General features: G+C 31.5%; 1 protein-coding gene across 1 annotated transcript; it reads right to left on the reverse strand.

Moving 5' to 3' along the window:
* Positions 1 to 94: 94 nt before the first annotated feature.
* LOC136984029 (paired mesoderm homeobox protein 2-like) lies at positions 95 to 13,957 on the reverse strand. Its single transcript, XM_067280944.1, has 3 exons — positions 13,661 to 13,957; positions 745 to 920; positions 95 to 527 (listed from the first exon to the last, which is right to left on the reverse strand). Exons 1-3 carry the CDS (start codon positions 13,896 to 13,898, stop codon positions 174 to 176), a joined length of 768 nt encoding a protein of 255 aa, XP_067137045.1. The 5' UTR covers positions 13,899 to 13,957; the 3' UTR covers positions 95 to 173.
* Between the last annotated feature and the right edge of the window lie 5,375 nt (positions 13,958 to 19,332).

Genomic DNA, 19,332 nt, shown 5'->3' on the forward strand with positions numbered 1-19,332 from the left:
TTCATTTGCAGCTTCAAGGATGATGCACACCGGAGACAAAATTACGACAACAATAAGCGTTGACAGAATTAATCAATCATTGCGGATTGATGTCATTGTCGTCGTAATTTTGTCTCAGGTATGCATCCGCCTTTAGGCCACCTCCAAAAGTTTTATCTCAGTTATTTATAAAATCACTGTGTACCCATGTAAAGATTCTGTGCCGAACCATAATCCTGGTGGTGATAACGCACTTGATACTGTCCTTGAACAGGTGGTACTGTGACGTTACAGCTGGATGGTATAGAAGAACACGGAGAGTAACTTCCCACCTGTGCACCACTGGGTGATCCTAACATAGCACCGTACGACGAAGGAACTGCTTTCCACGGGCTCAAACAATGATTATTATTGGGTGCTGTGGGTCTCGGAGCTATGGGCTGTTCTATTAACTGAGCCTCCTGAGGATTTCTATACGTTTGATTCCTTTGAGCGAGAATGCTTCGTTCGTTACGTCTGAATTTTGCTCTTCGATTTTGAAACCATACCTTTAAATAAAAAAAAAGAGAGGAAAAAATGCATCCGTTAGAAGCCGTTTTTCGTTGGAAGAGAAAATAAACTAATTATTGAAACGGGAGACTGGCTCTTCCGTTAAAGAGGCACGCCTCATTTCAAACAACATCAGATGGCCATCCGAAGTCAGTGACACTTCAAGGGACGATCATTAGCCAATGATAGTTACTCGATGTTTTAACGCCCACTTACCTGAACTCTGCCCTCTGTGAGATTCACTTTACGAGCTAATTCCTCTCGCACATATGCGTCCGGGTAGTGTGTCTTTTCGAAAACTCTCTCCAATGCACTCAGTTGATTGGCGGTAAATGTGGTGCGGTTTCGTCTAGGTTTCTTCCTTCTTTGATTTTCATCGTCTATAGATTCGTCTAACAATTAAAAAAAATGTACTTTATTTCAAAAATTAGGAAAGAATGGTTTTAATCTTAAATATCTGCAAGAAATACTGATTGATCCTACCTCACGCTTTCTAATTTGCTATATACCGAACTTTTTCGTGCTTAATTCTTAATACAGTACAGACTTTTAGCATAAACCTCTGCTTTATGATTAAAACTACCTGCATACGTGTTACTCTCTAGTTCCCGATTACTACACACCTACTAATAAAGAAACATCCGTAAACTTAAAACGTAGATAAATTCGGGCATATTGCAACGATTTAAATCGATTCTTCTCGATACAAAACTGTTTGGAAAAGAGATAAAAGTCCTTGGAATATTAAAACTTATTTACAGTTTACGACAAAGCAATTCTAATCCCTGCCAAAATATGTCTGGCAAACAATGCAAAATGGCTCAGATGCCAAAGTGATGAATAGATCCATTAAATGTGCGCCTAACTTTAAAAAGATACGACTCTCTCTATTAAAAAAGAAACAAAAATAAATTAAAGCACTCATAAAAATAATGAACCTGTTATGCATAACTCAACTAGAGTAGCGAGATGCTAATGGACGAATTGTGCAACTGATGCAGGTGCGGATTTATTTACTCTGTTAATTTGTTAGATTGCAATTACACTAAAAATGTCCTTCGAAATCTTGCCTTTTTTTAGCCTCATTTTATAGCTCTTTTACTACTTAAAATATATTTTATAACTAGGTAAATATGGCACTTGTTTACAGAACTGATGCGGATCTCTTGCAAGAAGATACTTATTCAGAATAATATTTTTCTTTCAAAAAAAGAATATATCTCGTTACTAAATTATAATATCGAGATTTAGAGCGCGTAACGTATTTAAGAATTTATTAAACATTACATATTTTCCTAGAAAAACAAGAATATGAAGACGTTACTCCTGGTATGATGGATAGGGATGCAGGAAAAAAAACAAAAGAGCTTTGACAGTATACAAATTTTAGCGCGAATATGTGGCCAAATGCCAACATCGGAATATTTTTTAAGTAGTTTAATCTGTTAAAATGATTTCTGTATAGTGATGTAATGCGCAAATTATACAGGAACCGTACGATAATAGTTTACTAATCGGGTAGTCGCGAATTAAACCGATGGAGGAAACAAAACAAAAAAACACCTTAAAAATAATTTTAGAATCGTAGGTGTAAAGTTCTAGATGACGGTTGGCAACATTTATAACTATTTAAGGGCACTTTTTCAGGCAACTGTCCCACCTGGTGTACGTATCTCCGACATTGTTGACTGATTGAATCTGTCACGGTCTGCGTGTGTGTGTACTATCCTCTGAAATAGGAGGGCGACAGAAAGTCATTTCCCATCTACTATGGTCTCTGATTGTAGATAACGAATCTGTCGTTAATGCTTTAACGACTGTGCAAAATTTGCGAAGAAAATGTCTTTCTCCAAAGCAATTTTAGAACCGGGAATCCAAACAGTCGAAATGTCATTCTGTCGTAGCAAAATGGCTTCTATGTTCTAGATTAAAAGCGAAAGACGTTACGTTAAAGAAAAGAACGAACCGACAATTGACGTGAAGTTTATTCTGAGAAGTGTTTCAAAGCGTTACATATGTTCGCTATCTCTGACATCTTAATTAATTGTGAGTCAGGTAGATATATGTTAGTGTTCTACGAAAAACTTAGCTTACTATCGGTCAATCTCGCAGGAATTTCTCCTATATTAAGGCCGATTTAATTAGATTTTTAAACGAATTACTAATTAAAATTAATAGAAAAATATTTTAGATTATGATAATGAAGTTATTTCGCTAATTTACAACGAAGTGCGCCAAAAACTTGACGAGGAAAACATCGTTTCGTATGTTAGCGCCGGTTGTTTTGAAGTAATTGCCATTAACAACTGAAAAAAAAAATGGTGCGAATAACAATTTTATACAAATTTTCATCGATTTTCTACAAAAAGAAGTCGGATTAAACTAGTTTTATTAACGAAAATCGGTTTATTTAGCCAAATTTTAAAAGCAGCCATTCCGCATAACAAAGCGTTAAATTGATTACTGTTGAAGCTCCCTCTGCATTTAAAAATGTGTATTTAATAATAAAACAATTAGTGTGTGTTAATATGTTTATTAAATTAGAAAACAAATAAACAAATTGAAATTTCTAGTCCCTTAGTAGCCTATCAGTTTTCTGCATAAGATACGAGATTTCACATTTCTTTTTAAAGTCATTTGTAGTTATTTCGAGAGCTGCATTTACAAAAATCGTTCGGAATATTCAGCTCTAATTATGTTCTCAGAAATAGGGCCCTATAACAGGGAGGAAATTTGGCTCGAGCCTCACATTTACGAGGCCTCAACATTTGCTACAAATTAATTATTGCATTGTATTTCTTGTTTTTTAAGAAGAAAACACCCGTTATGTGTTTTGTCAAATTTTATTATTTAAAAAAAAAAAAAATAGTAATAATTTTTTGTTAGTATACCGGGCCTCAAAATGTTAAGTGGCACTTGATCTCTGGAGATCCTGTTTAGAAAAATTCTCATGGATTTATAATAAAGAAATAAAGATTAGGCCTAAATATTATTTTTTTAAAAACTTTAATGGTTTTTCGTATAAAGGCCTTATTGCATGCTCAGCCACGGTAGTGCCTCGTCTTCTTAGCTGCCTATTTTCGCTGCTCTTTACTAATGTTTTTGTTTTGTATCAGTATAATGAATGCCTCTAAAGGAATAGGGATGGGGCCTCACAAGTGCATAAAAAAAGCCTTATTATTTATTAAAATTAATGAAAATGTTAAGAATGAAGAGAAGATATGTAGCTCTGTAATCATCCTGTCTTCGAATTATTGCCAACTTTAGTACTTGTGTTAACGAGGCAAATAAAATCGGGCCTTCGACACGTTTAATTCAATTAACTTTTAGTCTAATCGTTACGTAAGTATGCCCTACATTTACGTTTAAATGTGTAATATAAGGCCTTGAATAAAGAATTTAATATTTTATGAATTTTATACTTCTTTTCCTTATTAAATTTTCATTTAATTAAGTTATCTTGCAATACCTGTGTATAGTTTGAAAGTACAGTACATCGGTTGTTTTTAATTAATTGTTAAAAATGAATTGAAAAAATTATCGTAAAGAAATGGATTGAAAATAATTATAAATATCTATAAATCGGGCCTGAGAGATGTGAGATCACTCGCAAACGTGAGGCCTCCCTCTCGGTTTATGAGATACGGCAGTGTAACACTTGGGCAATTTAGCAACGAGAGGCGTTGTCTGCAGGAAATTGGCCCCTATTTAGGTGTTAGACACGCGAAGAAAACCCGTGCCCAGCCTGTCAGCGGGTCGCGAATCCTCCACAAACTACCAGTGTTCAGTAGTTTTATCCACTCGGAGGATGGTGGGCCTTCCTCTCGGAAAGCCATAAAAATGTACGAATGAAATAAATATTTTAAAAAATGTATTCATAACTTTATTTTATATCATCTTTTTAATATAAAACACTAAATTTTGGGGCCTCTCCGTGTCGGGGACCGACGTAAATTGCCTTACTGAGTCTATATATCTGAACTGGAAGAGAATATACCCCCATTGAGTGTCGCTACTTTACACTTTTAAACTAAATTATAAGTCTGTTTGTTTGTATACGAAACGCGACACGTGGGCGATGCCTCCGGGGAGGTCTTTCTATGGGAAACTGGCCTCTATTTAGGTGTTACAAAAGTGAATAGGACCCGGGAAAGTCCATATGGCCAGCCCGTTGATGAGGCGCGAACCTACGACCAACTACCATCGGTTTTATTGGCCACTGGTGGGCCTAAAGATGAACTTTTAGCATTAAAATTTCGAGTTGGTTCCTAAGTTTAGAAGCTTAACTACTTGAAGAGACGATGCGAAAACGGGCTCATTGACTTCCCAAAATATTATTTTATTTACTAAAATTCCCGTTCTAAGTTTAAAATTGTAAAAATACTATCAACTGTTTATTAGTTTTACTCTCGAGTTATATTTATATTCGGAATTGTCCTATCTGATCTACAAACAAATTGCATTACTTAAACATTAACCTCTGAATTGGACACGAGTCAAACTTGCAAGGAATCTCTAAAATATATTCAATAATTGTTAATCTACATAAATGTTCAATTTTGTATGTGTTTTCACTGATTTTCATCATTATAAATGGATTTTAGTAAGCCAAATTAGTTACCATCTTGGAAGATTCTAGCTCTCAAGACCGTACGTAGTAAGTACGGTACGGTACACTTACATCTATAACGTATACTGTATGTAAAAGTAATGTAATGTAGATTATAGATTACGGGGCTTCATAAACGAAGAGGCATAACCCCGGCCTTTGCCGGTGTCTCGAATTCTTTGAACCTCACCTAATTGTTCGTTACACCAATACTTTCATTCTGTATCTGCATCCGTGTAATACCTGTAAAGAAATAGTCAGGAGGCCTCAAAATTGTTTAACGGGCCCTGTTTATAATGTGAATTGTAAATACATGTAGATTTTTAGTTAAAATTCTCAATAAAAGACTCAGATTTTTCAAAAAAACTATCAGAATATTTTCATTCTCGATCTATCTTACAAGCGTAAACATGTTTATTTTTAACGTATTTTTTCAGATTAATATATTTTAATCTAATTTGGAGATTAATTCATATAACAACTGTAAATAAAAGACTAGAAACTGAAACTAAGGTAGAACAACGGAAACTGACGAGAACGTAAAAAATGGCCGCCTTTTACAGTCGACCGTTATTGCAGGTTCTTTCATTCAAATAATTGAATGGAAGTACCGTAATTGCTTAAATATTGTTCTCTTGTGAGCCTGAATGACATGAAGTGGGACCCAGAAAGTCACAGAAAGGAGCCCATCCTCTTTAAAAACCATAAAAGTATATGAATTAAGCAAATAAAAAAGAGGTTTTTTACCATTTTTATACCATTTTTTTAAGATAAAAGATTAAATTTTGGGCTTTTGTGTTCAAATTCGGGTCAAAGTGTTCTACCGACGTCCTTTATGTTTATTCTAAATAAATTATAATATATTATCGATTATTTTATTAAATCGTCGTTACCAGAAGTCAATTACAAAGAGAAAACGAAGGTTTTATTATAGAAAAGTTAATTTCATATCCTTAAATTTATACGATAACTTGATATTTTAATTCAATTATGATGAGTATCTTATACAGTACTATTCTAATAACACAATATGATTAATAAAATTTAATTATATATTTTGAATTTCTTTGAATATTCAACAATATAATTAAGATGAATTTGGCTTATTGAAGAAATACAAGAAAGACCCTTTCGAGATTCTAGTGCCGAACGTAGACTCGTTGCGGCCCTAAATTATAACGTACAACAGGCCCTTTTCCTTTATCATATAATGTCACATTTAAAAATGTGAGGCCCTAATCTATAGATTCATAACGCGAGGCCCTAAAAGTTGCGGCTTGTTTAGCGTGCAAATCCGACCCTGAAGTTTCGTTGTGAGAATGTATTTTGCATTGGTTTATTTAAATTAGGCCTTTAATGGTAACTAATATGTGCTCTGTTATTATTTTTAGAGTTGAAATCATAAATTTTGCATTGTTAAGGCTATCGATAACCTTTCTCTCTGAAGATTTCTCACTTTTCCGATAATGAATTATAAATAGGTGATTTTTAAAAGAGAAAAAATCAAGGCTATTTTAGAGGACTGTCGTGTCTTACCAAGCGAATAATTGGAGTAGTAAAATATTGAGAAAGGTAAGATGTTTTTACTTGAACGACTGAGTTATTAAGATTGTTGCTGACGTTTGATGTTAACGTTTCGTGACTGGAGAGAAGCCACGATTGTTGTAAGAAATTTTCAACTGAACGTACGGGCCTATGCACAAAAATGTGTTTTTAGTCAATAAATTGAATTATTTTATAGATATGAAAGTGTTTTTATAAAAAATTGAACTATAAAAGCTACGTTTACCAAGACATTTTTATCGTATTCGCTTCGCTAGTTTTGAGGCGTATTTATGACGTTTTTCGTGTATTTTTGTCCCTAATTTTGAATAAATAACTATTAAATTTATATAAATAAAGAATTTTGAACTTATTATAAAGATATTTCACAATGGTTAGACACAAAAAATCGAGGCCTATCGGTCAGATATTTGGCAAATCGGGAAACCCGAATTGCCTTTAATTTCGTTATTATTTTCTGTAATTACAATTAATAATGGAATAAATAAGAATTGAAGTATAAAAATCATTAAAAAAAGAAGAATATCCCTTATTAAAAACGGCATCCATTTTCTATTAACTGGCCAGAACAGTAACCTTGGTTCTCTAAGGTCAAAGTTTATAGAGCAGTTAAAATGTCTCTCGTGCACTTACAAATGAGATATTATTTCAATTAAGCCGCCTTGTGTGACTTACACAAAGTCGGGTATCGTGTGGGTCAAAGAAAAAGTTAAAAATCTTAAGATAATCCTATCTTCATCCTACTTAAATGGGTTTGGGGAAATTTCAGTAGACGAGGAAGATGAAGAACGGGTTGTATTGACGACGATCGACTCCCTTTTAACCATTAATTTGGCTTTCTTGAGTTGTCAGGCTATTGACAAATTAAGTTTAAAGGAGGAGTCGTAACCCGATAAATCGATTATTCTTGAAATGTTTACGGAAAATCGCCATGCTTCGTGTCGATATCGGGCAATCTTTGACATTGACTGATACTGTATATAAATAAGCGTAGAAAGTTTGTATAAATATTTTAATTGCTTGAATATAAATTGAAAAATATTATTTAATAATGTTAAATGAATAAACTCTTTAAAAGAAAATTTATGTATAATAAATATACAAGGTGTAAGAGCCCTTACACCGGTACAGCGCAGTAAGGGCTCTTATTGTATGTACAGTAGCTGCATACTTTTATTATTGTTAACAAAAGTAGCCTTTATAAGTAAATTTAGATAGAAAGGCCCTTAAAATTTTAAGGCCTCCTAAATTTATTATGACACGAAAGTGATAAAGACGTTCATTTGTACTTCGCTAGGGCCCATCACGCCTCTCTCAGATCCTGAATGTAAGCCTACAGATTTAATAATTTTACACAGTAAATCCATGATTTAATTATTTAAATGTATTTATTCGTGTAAGAATGTTAACTGTTTTATTAATTGCCTCTTTAAATATAATTAAGAGTACCATTTAAGCTTCTTGTAACCTATATTTTATATGATTATCAGCTTATAAGCTGATATTCGTATAAAATAAAAGTAATTTCGACTTGAAATTTAGTTTAAAAAATAAAAAATTTCTTTTATTATATAATTAATAATTAAAATTATTAAATTTGTAGGCTTATATTTAGGATCTGAGAGAAGCAAGATGGGTCCCGGGCGAATCACGTATGAACGTCTTCATCACTTTCGTGTCATAATAGACAGCTCTAGATTTAGGAGGCCTCAAAATTTTAAGGGCCTTTCTATCTAAATTTACTTATATAAGCTACTAAAATTCAAATTTAATTAATATGTACCAAATTTCCCTACTGTTCTTAGCAGTTGAGTAGAAGCAGGACTTTTCGGATGTAGAGAGAGGCCCGAGCCATTTGTCTTTTTGAGGCCTCCTCGGTATACTTTTAAAAGGGGTAAAACAGCTTTAAAATTAATAAAATTCGACAAAAAAAATATCGTTTTTCTTTCTTCTTAATACACAAGAAATACAGCGGAACGAATCATTTGAAAATGCTTTAAAAATTCACCAAGAAATTTAATTAAGTTAATAAACTCAATTAATTTTAATTAATAACATTATAACAATATATTTTACACAATTACATACTCCATTATCACAGTATATTAATAATAAACTATAAAATTTCTAAGGTAAATCCTTTATGTAAGCGCCTATTTATAAGCCTCGATACGCCTTAAAAATGGAGTTTCGAGTTAAAAATCTACTTATTAATATTGTTTTGTTCGAATTTTTATATTTTGTATCAAAATTAGAGCTCAATTTGTAGCGAAGAAAGAATTGGCGCCGTCTTGTTCATGCGTATAATCGAGACCATATTGTGCTTAAACGTGGATAAACAAAGTCCACAGTTTCCTTTCAGATAATATTGATATCATGAATAAATATGTAAATAATCTAAATTTAGAAACATAAGCTTACGAAGTGGTGTTTACAGAGTGATTTTACATAATTCAAAGGATAAACTCCACTAAAAATATCATTAAAAACTATGCAAACTGGTTGTTAAATATGGTGGTTAAATAGTAATTAAACACTTGTACAAGTTTATGAATTGAATTATTCATTTACTTTATACATAATTTAATTTGTAAATTAAGTTATCTTTTAGCTTATTGAATCTAATTATCACTTAATAAATCCTATAGTAAATAATCTATGGTTTTTAAGCTAGGATTTAAATTATAAACCGGACAATCATCGGTATCAAAGTAGGCCTATATTTTTTCGGATTTGTCGATTACATTTCCAAAATCTTAATAAATCTATAAAGATTTTTTAATATCAAATGTTTAAATTTTCTTCTTTAAAATTAAAATAATTTTATTAAATATTTCGTTAGCTGCTTAAAGGTATACTTTGGGGGAAATTTAGGCCACTAACTATAACATATGAGACCCTTCATCCTTCACTAAAACAGTAATAAGTTTAAAGAACCTTCTTAAGGAAAGTTTAGGTTTAATTTAACAAAAAAGCATTCAGCCATAAATAATAAGAACGAGGCCCTAAGCTGTACTAAATTAACACAAAACCTGTGTGTAAATCCGGCCTTGGGCCTATTAATCCTTTATCTTTTGATAAACTTACAAAAAATTTGATTATTATAGAGGAATTTCGTCTTGGACACGAACCTAAAGGTTTAAGTGTGGTTGGTCTTACACATAAGCTAAACAACCTCTACCTTAGGGCCTCGCGTTGAGTCTACAGGCTTAGGGCCTTATATTTTCACACATTTCGGTATTTGGTAGACGAGAAGGGTCTGTTTTATATTATAACTTAAGGCCACAACAAGTCTAGTTCAGCTCTACTGTACTGTACTGTACATTTGCGATTACCATTTTTATCTTTCTCGCTATAAAATAACGATCTGAAATACAAATTTTCTTATCTTAAATTCTTTTATATTCATTTCTTAATAAAATAATAGTAAAATTTCTTTCAAATTCGTAATTATTTATCTGCCAGAGCGTTTAACCAGCAGACGTGTCTGTGATCATTAGTCTATAAAATTAGACTAAAGTGCAAATACTGTATTAGGCCTAATATTTGTACTTTGTTTGTACAGATATAATCTTTTAGATTATATTCGTACTAATAATACATTCTATCAACTCTGTTCTATTTGTACAGATATATCCTTTTTAAGTTATATCTGTACAAATAGAATAAATACGTGTAATCTAATAGACTTAAATGCTTGTTTGAAATGATTAGGGCCTGAAAATAATATATTGATTATTTAATTATCTTAATTGAGTTTAATGTCATTTATTTAATAGTAACTTAATCATTATTAAGCTAATCCGATAATTATTAAATGAATAAATCTAATTGTATAGTTAATGATGTTCATTATTTAACGGTAATTCTTATGTAATACTTAATGATAATTAAACATATTTAATGATGTCTTGAATTAAATTAGCTTTAAAAGCTAATTTAGTTCAAGTGTTGTCGTTTTCGTAATTAACTTTATTACATGAAATTACCTACAAATTTACAAGCTGTTAATAACTAATATAAGAATATATTAACTTAGAATAATCTATAGAATATGGCGTGTAGAATATACGAATATAGAATATATAATAATATATATAATACAGAATATAATGTCAGCGGCGTGTTATCTTATGGCCAAAAAGGGCAATTGCTCTTTTTCCCGTGCTCTACCCAATAGGGCTTCCAAACCAATCTTTTATAAGAAAATATTTCATATGGGGACCCCCTAATTCAAATTCACCTGGGCCTCTTGAAGCTATAACACTCCACTGTAGAATATAGAATATATCCTATAAGAAATAGGCTGCAGAACAGAACACATTATAGAATATCTATAGAGTATATAATACAATCTCATTTTAGATTTTATTGTTCAAACAGTTCTTAACGATTCTATAGTTGTAATTATTCACCGGGACAACCAATTCTTCACTCTACACTTTAAAATAAATGCATTTTCAATGGGTCTTTTGTTGTCAAGTCACCGGGCGCTTGTCACTTCGTTTGACAAGTTTCACTTTCCTTTATTCTCAGAAGAATATATAAATATATATATATATATATATATAATTAAATTGCTAAAAGGTTTTAAATAATATAAAATCTGGTTATTAATTTGAATCGACAAATATATATAATTTATTTAGAGTATCGAAAGAGTTAAACGAGTAAATAAATACATAAAATTTTTCTAAAATAAACTGTTTTGTAGAGATAATTCTTGTTGCCAAACATCAACCCCAGTTATCTTTAGAACTTCAATAACAGTAGGATACAGTCGATTGCGCTTAGAGAATGTAAAAGCAATCGACTGTATCGTATCTTTGTTGAAAGTGTCATAAATTACATAAAGCGATGCTTACAACACAATTAATAAACTATTTAACAAGTAGTTTTTATCCATTAATTTATATTGATACGCTTAGGAATTAAATCTTAATTGGGGGGAGAGGATTATAAAAGTTATTATCTTTGGAATATTTTACAAAATCCAAGAATTTTTAGATTCTGGTTGTTAGGAAAGGTTAAAAAGCCGTGACGACAACACGTGGCATAGGCCCAGATGGTTCTCATCACCAACGAAATAGACTTAACTTCGGTTCAAAATGATAAGAAATTCTTATCTATACAATGAAAGGAGTCATTGAAATATTAATAATTTATCCTTAATTTTATATAAAGTATAATTAAGAAAACTTATCCCTCTTGTAGTACTTAAAAAAATTGATATTTTTTATATATATATATATAAAGGAGAATGCGATTTTTTCTGAATTTTCGCTCTCGTTTTTGATTGACAATGGGACGAAAATAAATCCTAACTATTGGAATTTCGACGAACATTAGTGCCTGTTACATTAGATCCTATAAGTGTATGAGGCCTAAATATAGAGGTGAGAATTTCCGGTGCGAAAATACTAATATCAAGTTACTGCCTCCGAGAAATCATAATTGGCCATTGGGAGAACTTCATTTAAACTTAATCATTGCGACTCGACGTTGCGGTTGGATCGTAATTACAATGGACACAAATAAAAAGAAATGCAATTTATGTTCAATATTATACGTTATCTAATATGAGAAAGTGTACAAGATGTAATTTAAAACTTAACCCAACTGATGTTTTATTTATTTATTTTATTTATTTTTCGATTTTTATGCCTTAAAATTTCAAATTTTGGCATTTTCCAGGATTGATAATGGGTCAAAAATCTTGATTTTGCCTTAAAAATTTTGATATTTTTATGGATAAACTTTTCAATTAAGTAATCGCAATTTAAAATTTTGATATTTAAATATACTTTCCAAGAAATTAATTGATCTTAACACCAAGACTTCGCTCCTTGATTCATAAAGAAACCAGCCGAATCTTGTGATTAATATCATTTTCTACATTAATTAAATACGAGAAAAAGTCTAAAATATCAAAATGATTCGTGTATTATTGGATACAAATATAAAAATCTCACTGGAATTTATCAACTTCTCACCCAAACAGCAATAATAATATTCGTGTTATTCTGTAGATAGAAATGGAAGAAAATCTAAGATTACAAACACCCTTCAAAGAAAATAAATTGGTTTACAACTTTAACAATTTTTTATAATCTATTAATCTATTATAGACCTCTATGTGACCTCATAAAAGGAACGGTACAGAGTTCAAAGTTGAGAACGGCATGGTAATCATTGTAAGAATGAAACTCAATTAAATCTAGATGAAAATATAAATTTAAACAATTCTACCTTGTATTTTTACATTTTAAAAATCACGTATGTGTGTATAGTATGTCCCAAATCAAACACCACTTCTAGACACGTGCATTAATCTAAAGATTGAGTCTGTCACATAAAAATGAAAGATTGCAAATCTTAATTTTGTAATTATTTAATTCAGAATCACAATTTATTTATTCTCCGTTCTTCAATTTACTTTTGACGATTGAAATAATAAAAATAAAAAGTGGTCTTGGTATTTGTACAAAGTATAATTAAAATATTGAAATTCGTCTCACCTACAGTCTTTAGAGTGTAGAATTATGACCCTTTTATGTGTATAAACTAAGAAAATTACCAGTGTTGAGCTCTCGAAAGACTTCAGTACTTAAATCTTTGTAAGTTTACCCACGTTCGTACTTGTTATGGTAGAAAAGTAAACTTAGTAAATGTATGATAAACATATTGTTGAGGGAATAAAAATAGAAAAAAATAAATGAAAAATAGAACTGTTCCACTTGTTTTAACATTATTTACTCTATCCTGCGTTGTGGATGTTGAAGGAGGTGATTTATAGTATTTTCAGATCGTCTCACTCAGCTTGTACTTTTCCCCAACCGACAACACTAACTCGATCCCTACTTGTGTTTCAACAGATGTAGATTTCAAAAAAGAAAAAGAATAGAATAGGATACGTTTAACAAATTTAGTATATGTTACGTAATAATTACGAAAACTTACCTTCGCTGCGTTGTCCATCAGAACTCTGTCCCTGTGGACTGTGTCCTTCAGAATTTGATATTTTACTAAACTCGCAGTTATTGGCCGATATATCTTCTAAATTAAGTAAACGACTAACCATGAAACCTTTATTATTTTGGCTACAATTGTTATAATTGTTAGTCCTGTCTTCGTAAATCATACCCCTGCATAAGTCTCTTGTAGATACACTCATGACACTCATGCTCTCATAGTCCATGTTGTCAAAATGATTATTGTGCCTCGTTGACTCGTTATACGTTCGAGCTGTAGGATGCACCCTTGCTGTTCTGAACCAATCTATGACTAGCTATACGCGTTCCCGGATGTTGTGGTACACTTCGACTGAGCTGAAGTAGCTTAGTGTAGCGACTCGTGTCGTATGCCCAAGGGTACAATTTCAAATGCCCTTTTCGGCTAATGTTAACTTTTATATCGTTTTAAACACAGATGTCCGTTTCGAGATCTCCTTCCCACAAAACCCAATCGTGGCAACCGAGCTGAATTCTACTAATATACAGGAGTAGTGCGAGGAGTTTTTTTAAAAAAAATCAAGCTATTTACGACAACTATCTATCGGATACACCGATAATTAATACTCTGTTAATCTCTTGAGGTTTATAAATTTCTCGGAACGGCCTCGCCCCTATTTAAAATCTAAACCATTAAAACCCTATCAAGCCACGTGATTTCTACGAATCTAGATTTGGGGGGAAGATGTGTGTGACAATTCATTAACAAATGAGTAGAGAGAGTCTTTGCTATATCGTGGAGTGGAATGGGGGAAAGAGTAGCATGTGGTGGACGTCGCCAGGGTGTCGGGCTACCCCTGGGTTCAGATGTCAGGGATGGAGGTTGTCAGGGGTACAACCAAAATTGTCTCGGGACCAGGGTCAGTCCCCTATAAAGCCGGCCGACAGAGATAACAGGCAGGATAATTAAGGAGGCAATGACACCCCCAGAATGGCAGTTTCATTCATTTTTAAGTCTTCTGGACTGTGTTAGTTTGTTCGTGTTGGGCGGTTGTACTTAAAAAGGGACTGTCGGAAGTTTCTGTTACTCAACTAAAAAAAAAAAAAACCAAAAGCGATTAAAGTCACCGCGACTTCATTTACTGTTTACGTAACTTCATTACGTTTGTGATTATTATTTTTTTTAAAAATAAATTTATTAACATTGTTTACCGTTTAAATCTGTATAAGTTCAATTAAATTTAAAAATATTCCTTCATTAAAATAAATACAAAACACTCATTTACAGATGTACAGATTGTAAAATATCTACTGTTATTATTTATTGTCATTTCTTCTTGTTTTTCCATTCGCCCGTAACGTCCTGTAAGTGTAATAATTCTTTCCCCTGTTCGAGTAACGATTATAATTGACATTTAGCAACATAATTATATAAAGCCAACTTAAGCTTAAGCTTACGTTGTTTATGATTTAAAGCTGAAGTGCATCATAAGTTAAGCCAGTTAAAAATCTCAAAACTGAATATCCGGTTGAGACGACAAACAGACGCATACCGAACGTCTGTACATTGGTCTTGTTAGAAACCGTGTCCAGGGATTAGAGGGAAATACGTGTAAGTATATCACTTATCATCTGACATTCGATAATTGTCAGTAAGGACCACCGACAAAGTGTTCCTCGCCAAGATAAAGTAGAAAATTCCAAATATTTAATTTTTCGTCACACGGGGAGTATATACTTAACTGCAAAAGTATTTTTGATCTTTTTCTTCTTTAAAGTATTAATTAATTAATGTATGAATGCTACTAAATCTTAACGTAAGTAGGAATTTAATGTAGAGTGAGCCTAAAATTGATGTGAACTTGTTAGAAATCACTCATCAAAATGTAGCCTGAATTGGCCTAAAACCGAAGCTGGTACAATATTTTGTTGTTATTTTGGTAATTCCTGATGAATTTTAACTAAAACATAATACTTTTGTCAAACAAGGCATTGAAAATCGTGTGTTTGCCTCTATATAAGTGATAGGTTATAGCTTAGGTTATAACTAGGACATCTAGGCACTAAAATCATATAAGTTATATAATTTTAATAAAGTTATGAGTTGTGCGATTTTAGTGTCTAGATGTCCTAGCCCTAGTTATAACTTAACCAAGACTAAATGACTATTTCCACAATGGCTAAATGACTAACCATTAAGAATGGCCAGTTATTTAGCCAATGTGGAAATTGAAAACTTCTACATAAATACAGTCTGATTTTAGAAAAATGCACCCAAAAGTATATAAATATATGCTTTTGGGTGCATAAAATATACAGTAAAGAAGTCGAGAATACGATGTATGAGGGCTTAGATGTGTTTAAATAAATAAAATTTAGAGACAAAAGGAGATCTTAACGAGACGGAAGTTAGATATTTTCTGCATCAAATAATAAATAATTAATTTAAAAATTCTAGATAATTTCTTATAAATCTATATATCAGAAAAGAATAAAGTTAAATTTTATGTTATTAATCCAAAAATATATTAAATTTCAACAATATCTAACAAAACATACCAACTTGTCAATTTAAGTATAATTATATTCCCAAACAATAGAATAAAATTAAAAATACATCCATAAAAATAATTTCTATGGCTTAAATTAATCACTAATCAGCTCAAAGTTTACTGAAAGAGAAGAGATTTTTTTTACTTTATTATTATTAAAAATTGCTATATTCATGTAAAATAAGCAAAATAATTTGTAAAAATATTTAGTAATAAGTGCATTCGTTTCTATATACGAGCTGAAGAAAATTAATCATCGTTTTAATTAGCTTTAAGTGGCTTTGACAATCGTGTAAATTTTAATGCCAATCATTTTTAAAGTCCAGTAGCCATTTCGAAAGGATCCTGTATCACGGGGGTTGGTTTAACTCGGATTAGTTAACAAAATTCTATATTACACGGCAACAAGGAAAAAAAAACTTTATTACTATTTAGTAATTAATTAATTATTATTATTTTTTGAATATTTTTTCCTTAAATTGATCCGGACAGCTGTTCGTTATTCGGTGTTGGTCATATTTATTTAAACTTGTAAAAAAAGTTAACATTCTATATAAAGAATATCTTCGTTTCAAACTGTTTTATTTATAACCAGACTCGACTGTCCTCAAATGTTAACATCATTAGCGCACTTCTTTTTCTTTTTCTTTTTTTTTGAAATGAAAGGCGGGGTTTATTAACTCCACCCATTTCTACACGATGACGATTGGTCGAGCCGTCTCGTCCCGCGACCAATCGTCGCTCTCTCCGTAAGAGTTACACCTGCATTTTTATATCCGAATCTGATTGGTTATTATACGTTTAAATTGATTATTTACGTCAACGTAACGTCATTTTCTTGCATGACGATTCAATTTAAAATTTCAATTTTTGTATTTAAACGTATTAGCTTGTTTGCTCAATAAAGTACTATTATTATTTTAGAATTTAATTTTTATGGGAATTAAGGAAATTCTAGTAATTACAAATTGTCATAAGGCTCTCGAATGGAGCTATCTTCTCATCGAAGTAAAGTACCGTCATTTAAGACACTCGTTTTAGGACAGCTTGTCAACACTTCACCCTGCTGGCGTCAGCCGAACTTAGATAGATACGATAGAAGGAATTCCTACTGTGCTGGTCACATTACATCCACATAATATTACCCTTAGTAACTTCGATTTATTTAAGAAAAACTCAAAAATAAAGAAATATAAACATAAATACATTCTATAACTCGAAAATATCTTTAAAAACATTAAAATCGAGTGAAATGCCATCTAGTGCAGTAAACAGAAAAACAGCATTCTATCTATTTTCATCCCCCTCGTTACTAATCCCTCTTTACACCTTATTTCTCTTTACGAAAGCGATCACGGAGTTAAAGTTAATTGAACATAAAAACAGAAGTAGTTTCTTTTCAGATCGTGGAAGTTTCCGATAACCTTTGACCTCCAAGCATCGCTTCTTTCGCTTTCCCTCGAATGAACGGCGGTTCCATTTAAACGGGCCACCTGCTGTTTTTCTCCAACTTAAAAAGAAAAAAAGTATCATCCAATAAGGAAGCATAAAACTGATAAACTTTGGGTTTAAAATTCACACAAGAAATATGTGCACAAATAACGTACGATAACTACTTATTTTGTAAATGAAAATAGCGGGTATTTGCATACCCTATTTATATATTCAGTTAAACTTTTATATGGTGCCCTCCCGAATAGGGTCACTCCGTAAAGCGCTAATGAATAATTGAACGGATGAACTTTTCTATAAATCCTTAAACACAAAACCCTATAACACATATTAATTAAAACATAGATACTGAAGTATCTATGTGTTAATTAGCGACGTTATTTCAAACACAAATCCAAACTTCTGTGTCGATCTCATTACTGTATGCAATTTTTATTATTTGAAGTTCTTCGATTTAGCGTCAATTTGAGAGGCGAAGCATTAAATCGAAGTGTTTGTAACAAATTAAGTTCAAATATAAAATTCTGGTGTACAGACCATTAGGAAGAATGAATATTCTTATGTAAAATCTGTATGTATCGAATATAAACTAAACCAGCATTCTTTAGGGACTCGAAAATAATTTTAATGATATCAAATCTTCAAAATTGAGCAGATTAGTTATTAAAAAAATTAATTTATTAATAACGAAGCTGCTCAATTATCAAGATTCGATATTAAAATTAATCTTAGTAAGTCTTAAGTAACGTTTATAAATTTTTTTCATATTTATATATGCCAATCTGAGAATAATTCGAAGTAGAATAAAACCATTTAAGTAACCAATACAGCAGTTGAAATCCAAAATTTCTAATCAAATATCCGGTCGATTAACTGGAACCGATATTTGGAGGGGCCCGAATTACAACGTGCAAATTCCTGTACCACGTACAGCCACTACCGAAGACTACAGCACAGTATACGTGTATTAATGTTTGCCATATTAACATTTGTTTTCTCTTAATAAATTACTGGTAAAGGTAAATGGGCTCGGGCCCTCCCTGTTTACGCTGCTGCAAATATTTTTACTGCTCAATTACTTTTAATTTAATCTTTTTATAATCGGCTTGCTTAATAGGTTAAATTTTAAAAGTTCTACTGGGGGTGACCTACTTCAATTTCTAATCAGTATTTTTCTAGGAATTTGTCTTGCAGGTTTGTTTAGAACAGGTTTAGAATATAAAACATCTGGAGGTCAGTAATTTGTCGGACAAAATGAAGGAGTTTTAACTCTTTCAGAACAGCGGGAGATTCTGAACGTTTTAATTAAACACATTTCGTATTACTAAACGAGAACACACTTTACGCAAATAGAAAATCTTAGGCTGAACAATTATAAGAAAACATATTTAAAAACCTTTTTTTTTTAATTGTCTTTTAATTAATATATTAAATTTTAATTAATTAATTTTAAATTAAAGAAATAAACGCTAAATAACGATAAATTCGATATTAAAATTCTTGTTTATGATATTTAATTATATAAATTATATTTTCACAATAATTGTTATTGATAACTATCACTCAAAAATATTTATTCGTATTCTAATTTTATTACGTATATTTCAATTATAAACTTCTAATTGGCTCTTTATCTTTACGTCATTTATGAGTAAATTAAGAATAATTTTAAGAATTT

Source organism: Centruroides vittatus, unplaced genomic scaffold (assembly GCF_030686945.1).
Source record: "Centruroides vittatus isolate TY-2023 unplaced genomic scaffold, ASM3068694v2 contig_900, whole genome shotgun sequence".
NCBI lineage: Eukaryota > Metazoa > Arthropoda > Arachnida > Scorpiones > Buthidae > Centruroides > Centruroides vittatus.

Bases quoted from the DNA above. Each gene is read 5' to 3' on its own strand.
- LOC136984029 (XM_067280944.1), bottom strand. From the start codon at position 13,898: ATGGACTATGAGAGCATGAGTGTCATGAGTGTATCTACAAGAGACTTA. The intron at 921-13,660 runs GTAAGTTTTCGT...TTTAATTGTTAG, and splicing joins TGATGGACAACGCAGCGAAG to ACGAATCTATAGACGATGAA. The intron at 528-744 runs GTAAGTGGGCGT...TTTTATTTAAAG, and splicing joins TCACAGAGGGCAGAGTTCAG to GTATGGTTTCAAAATCGAAG.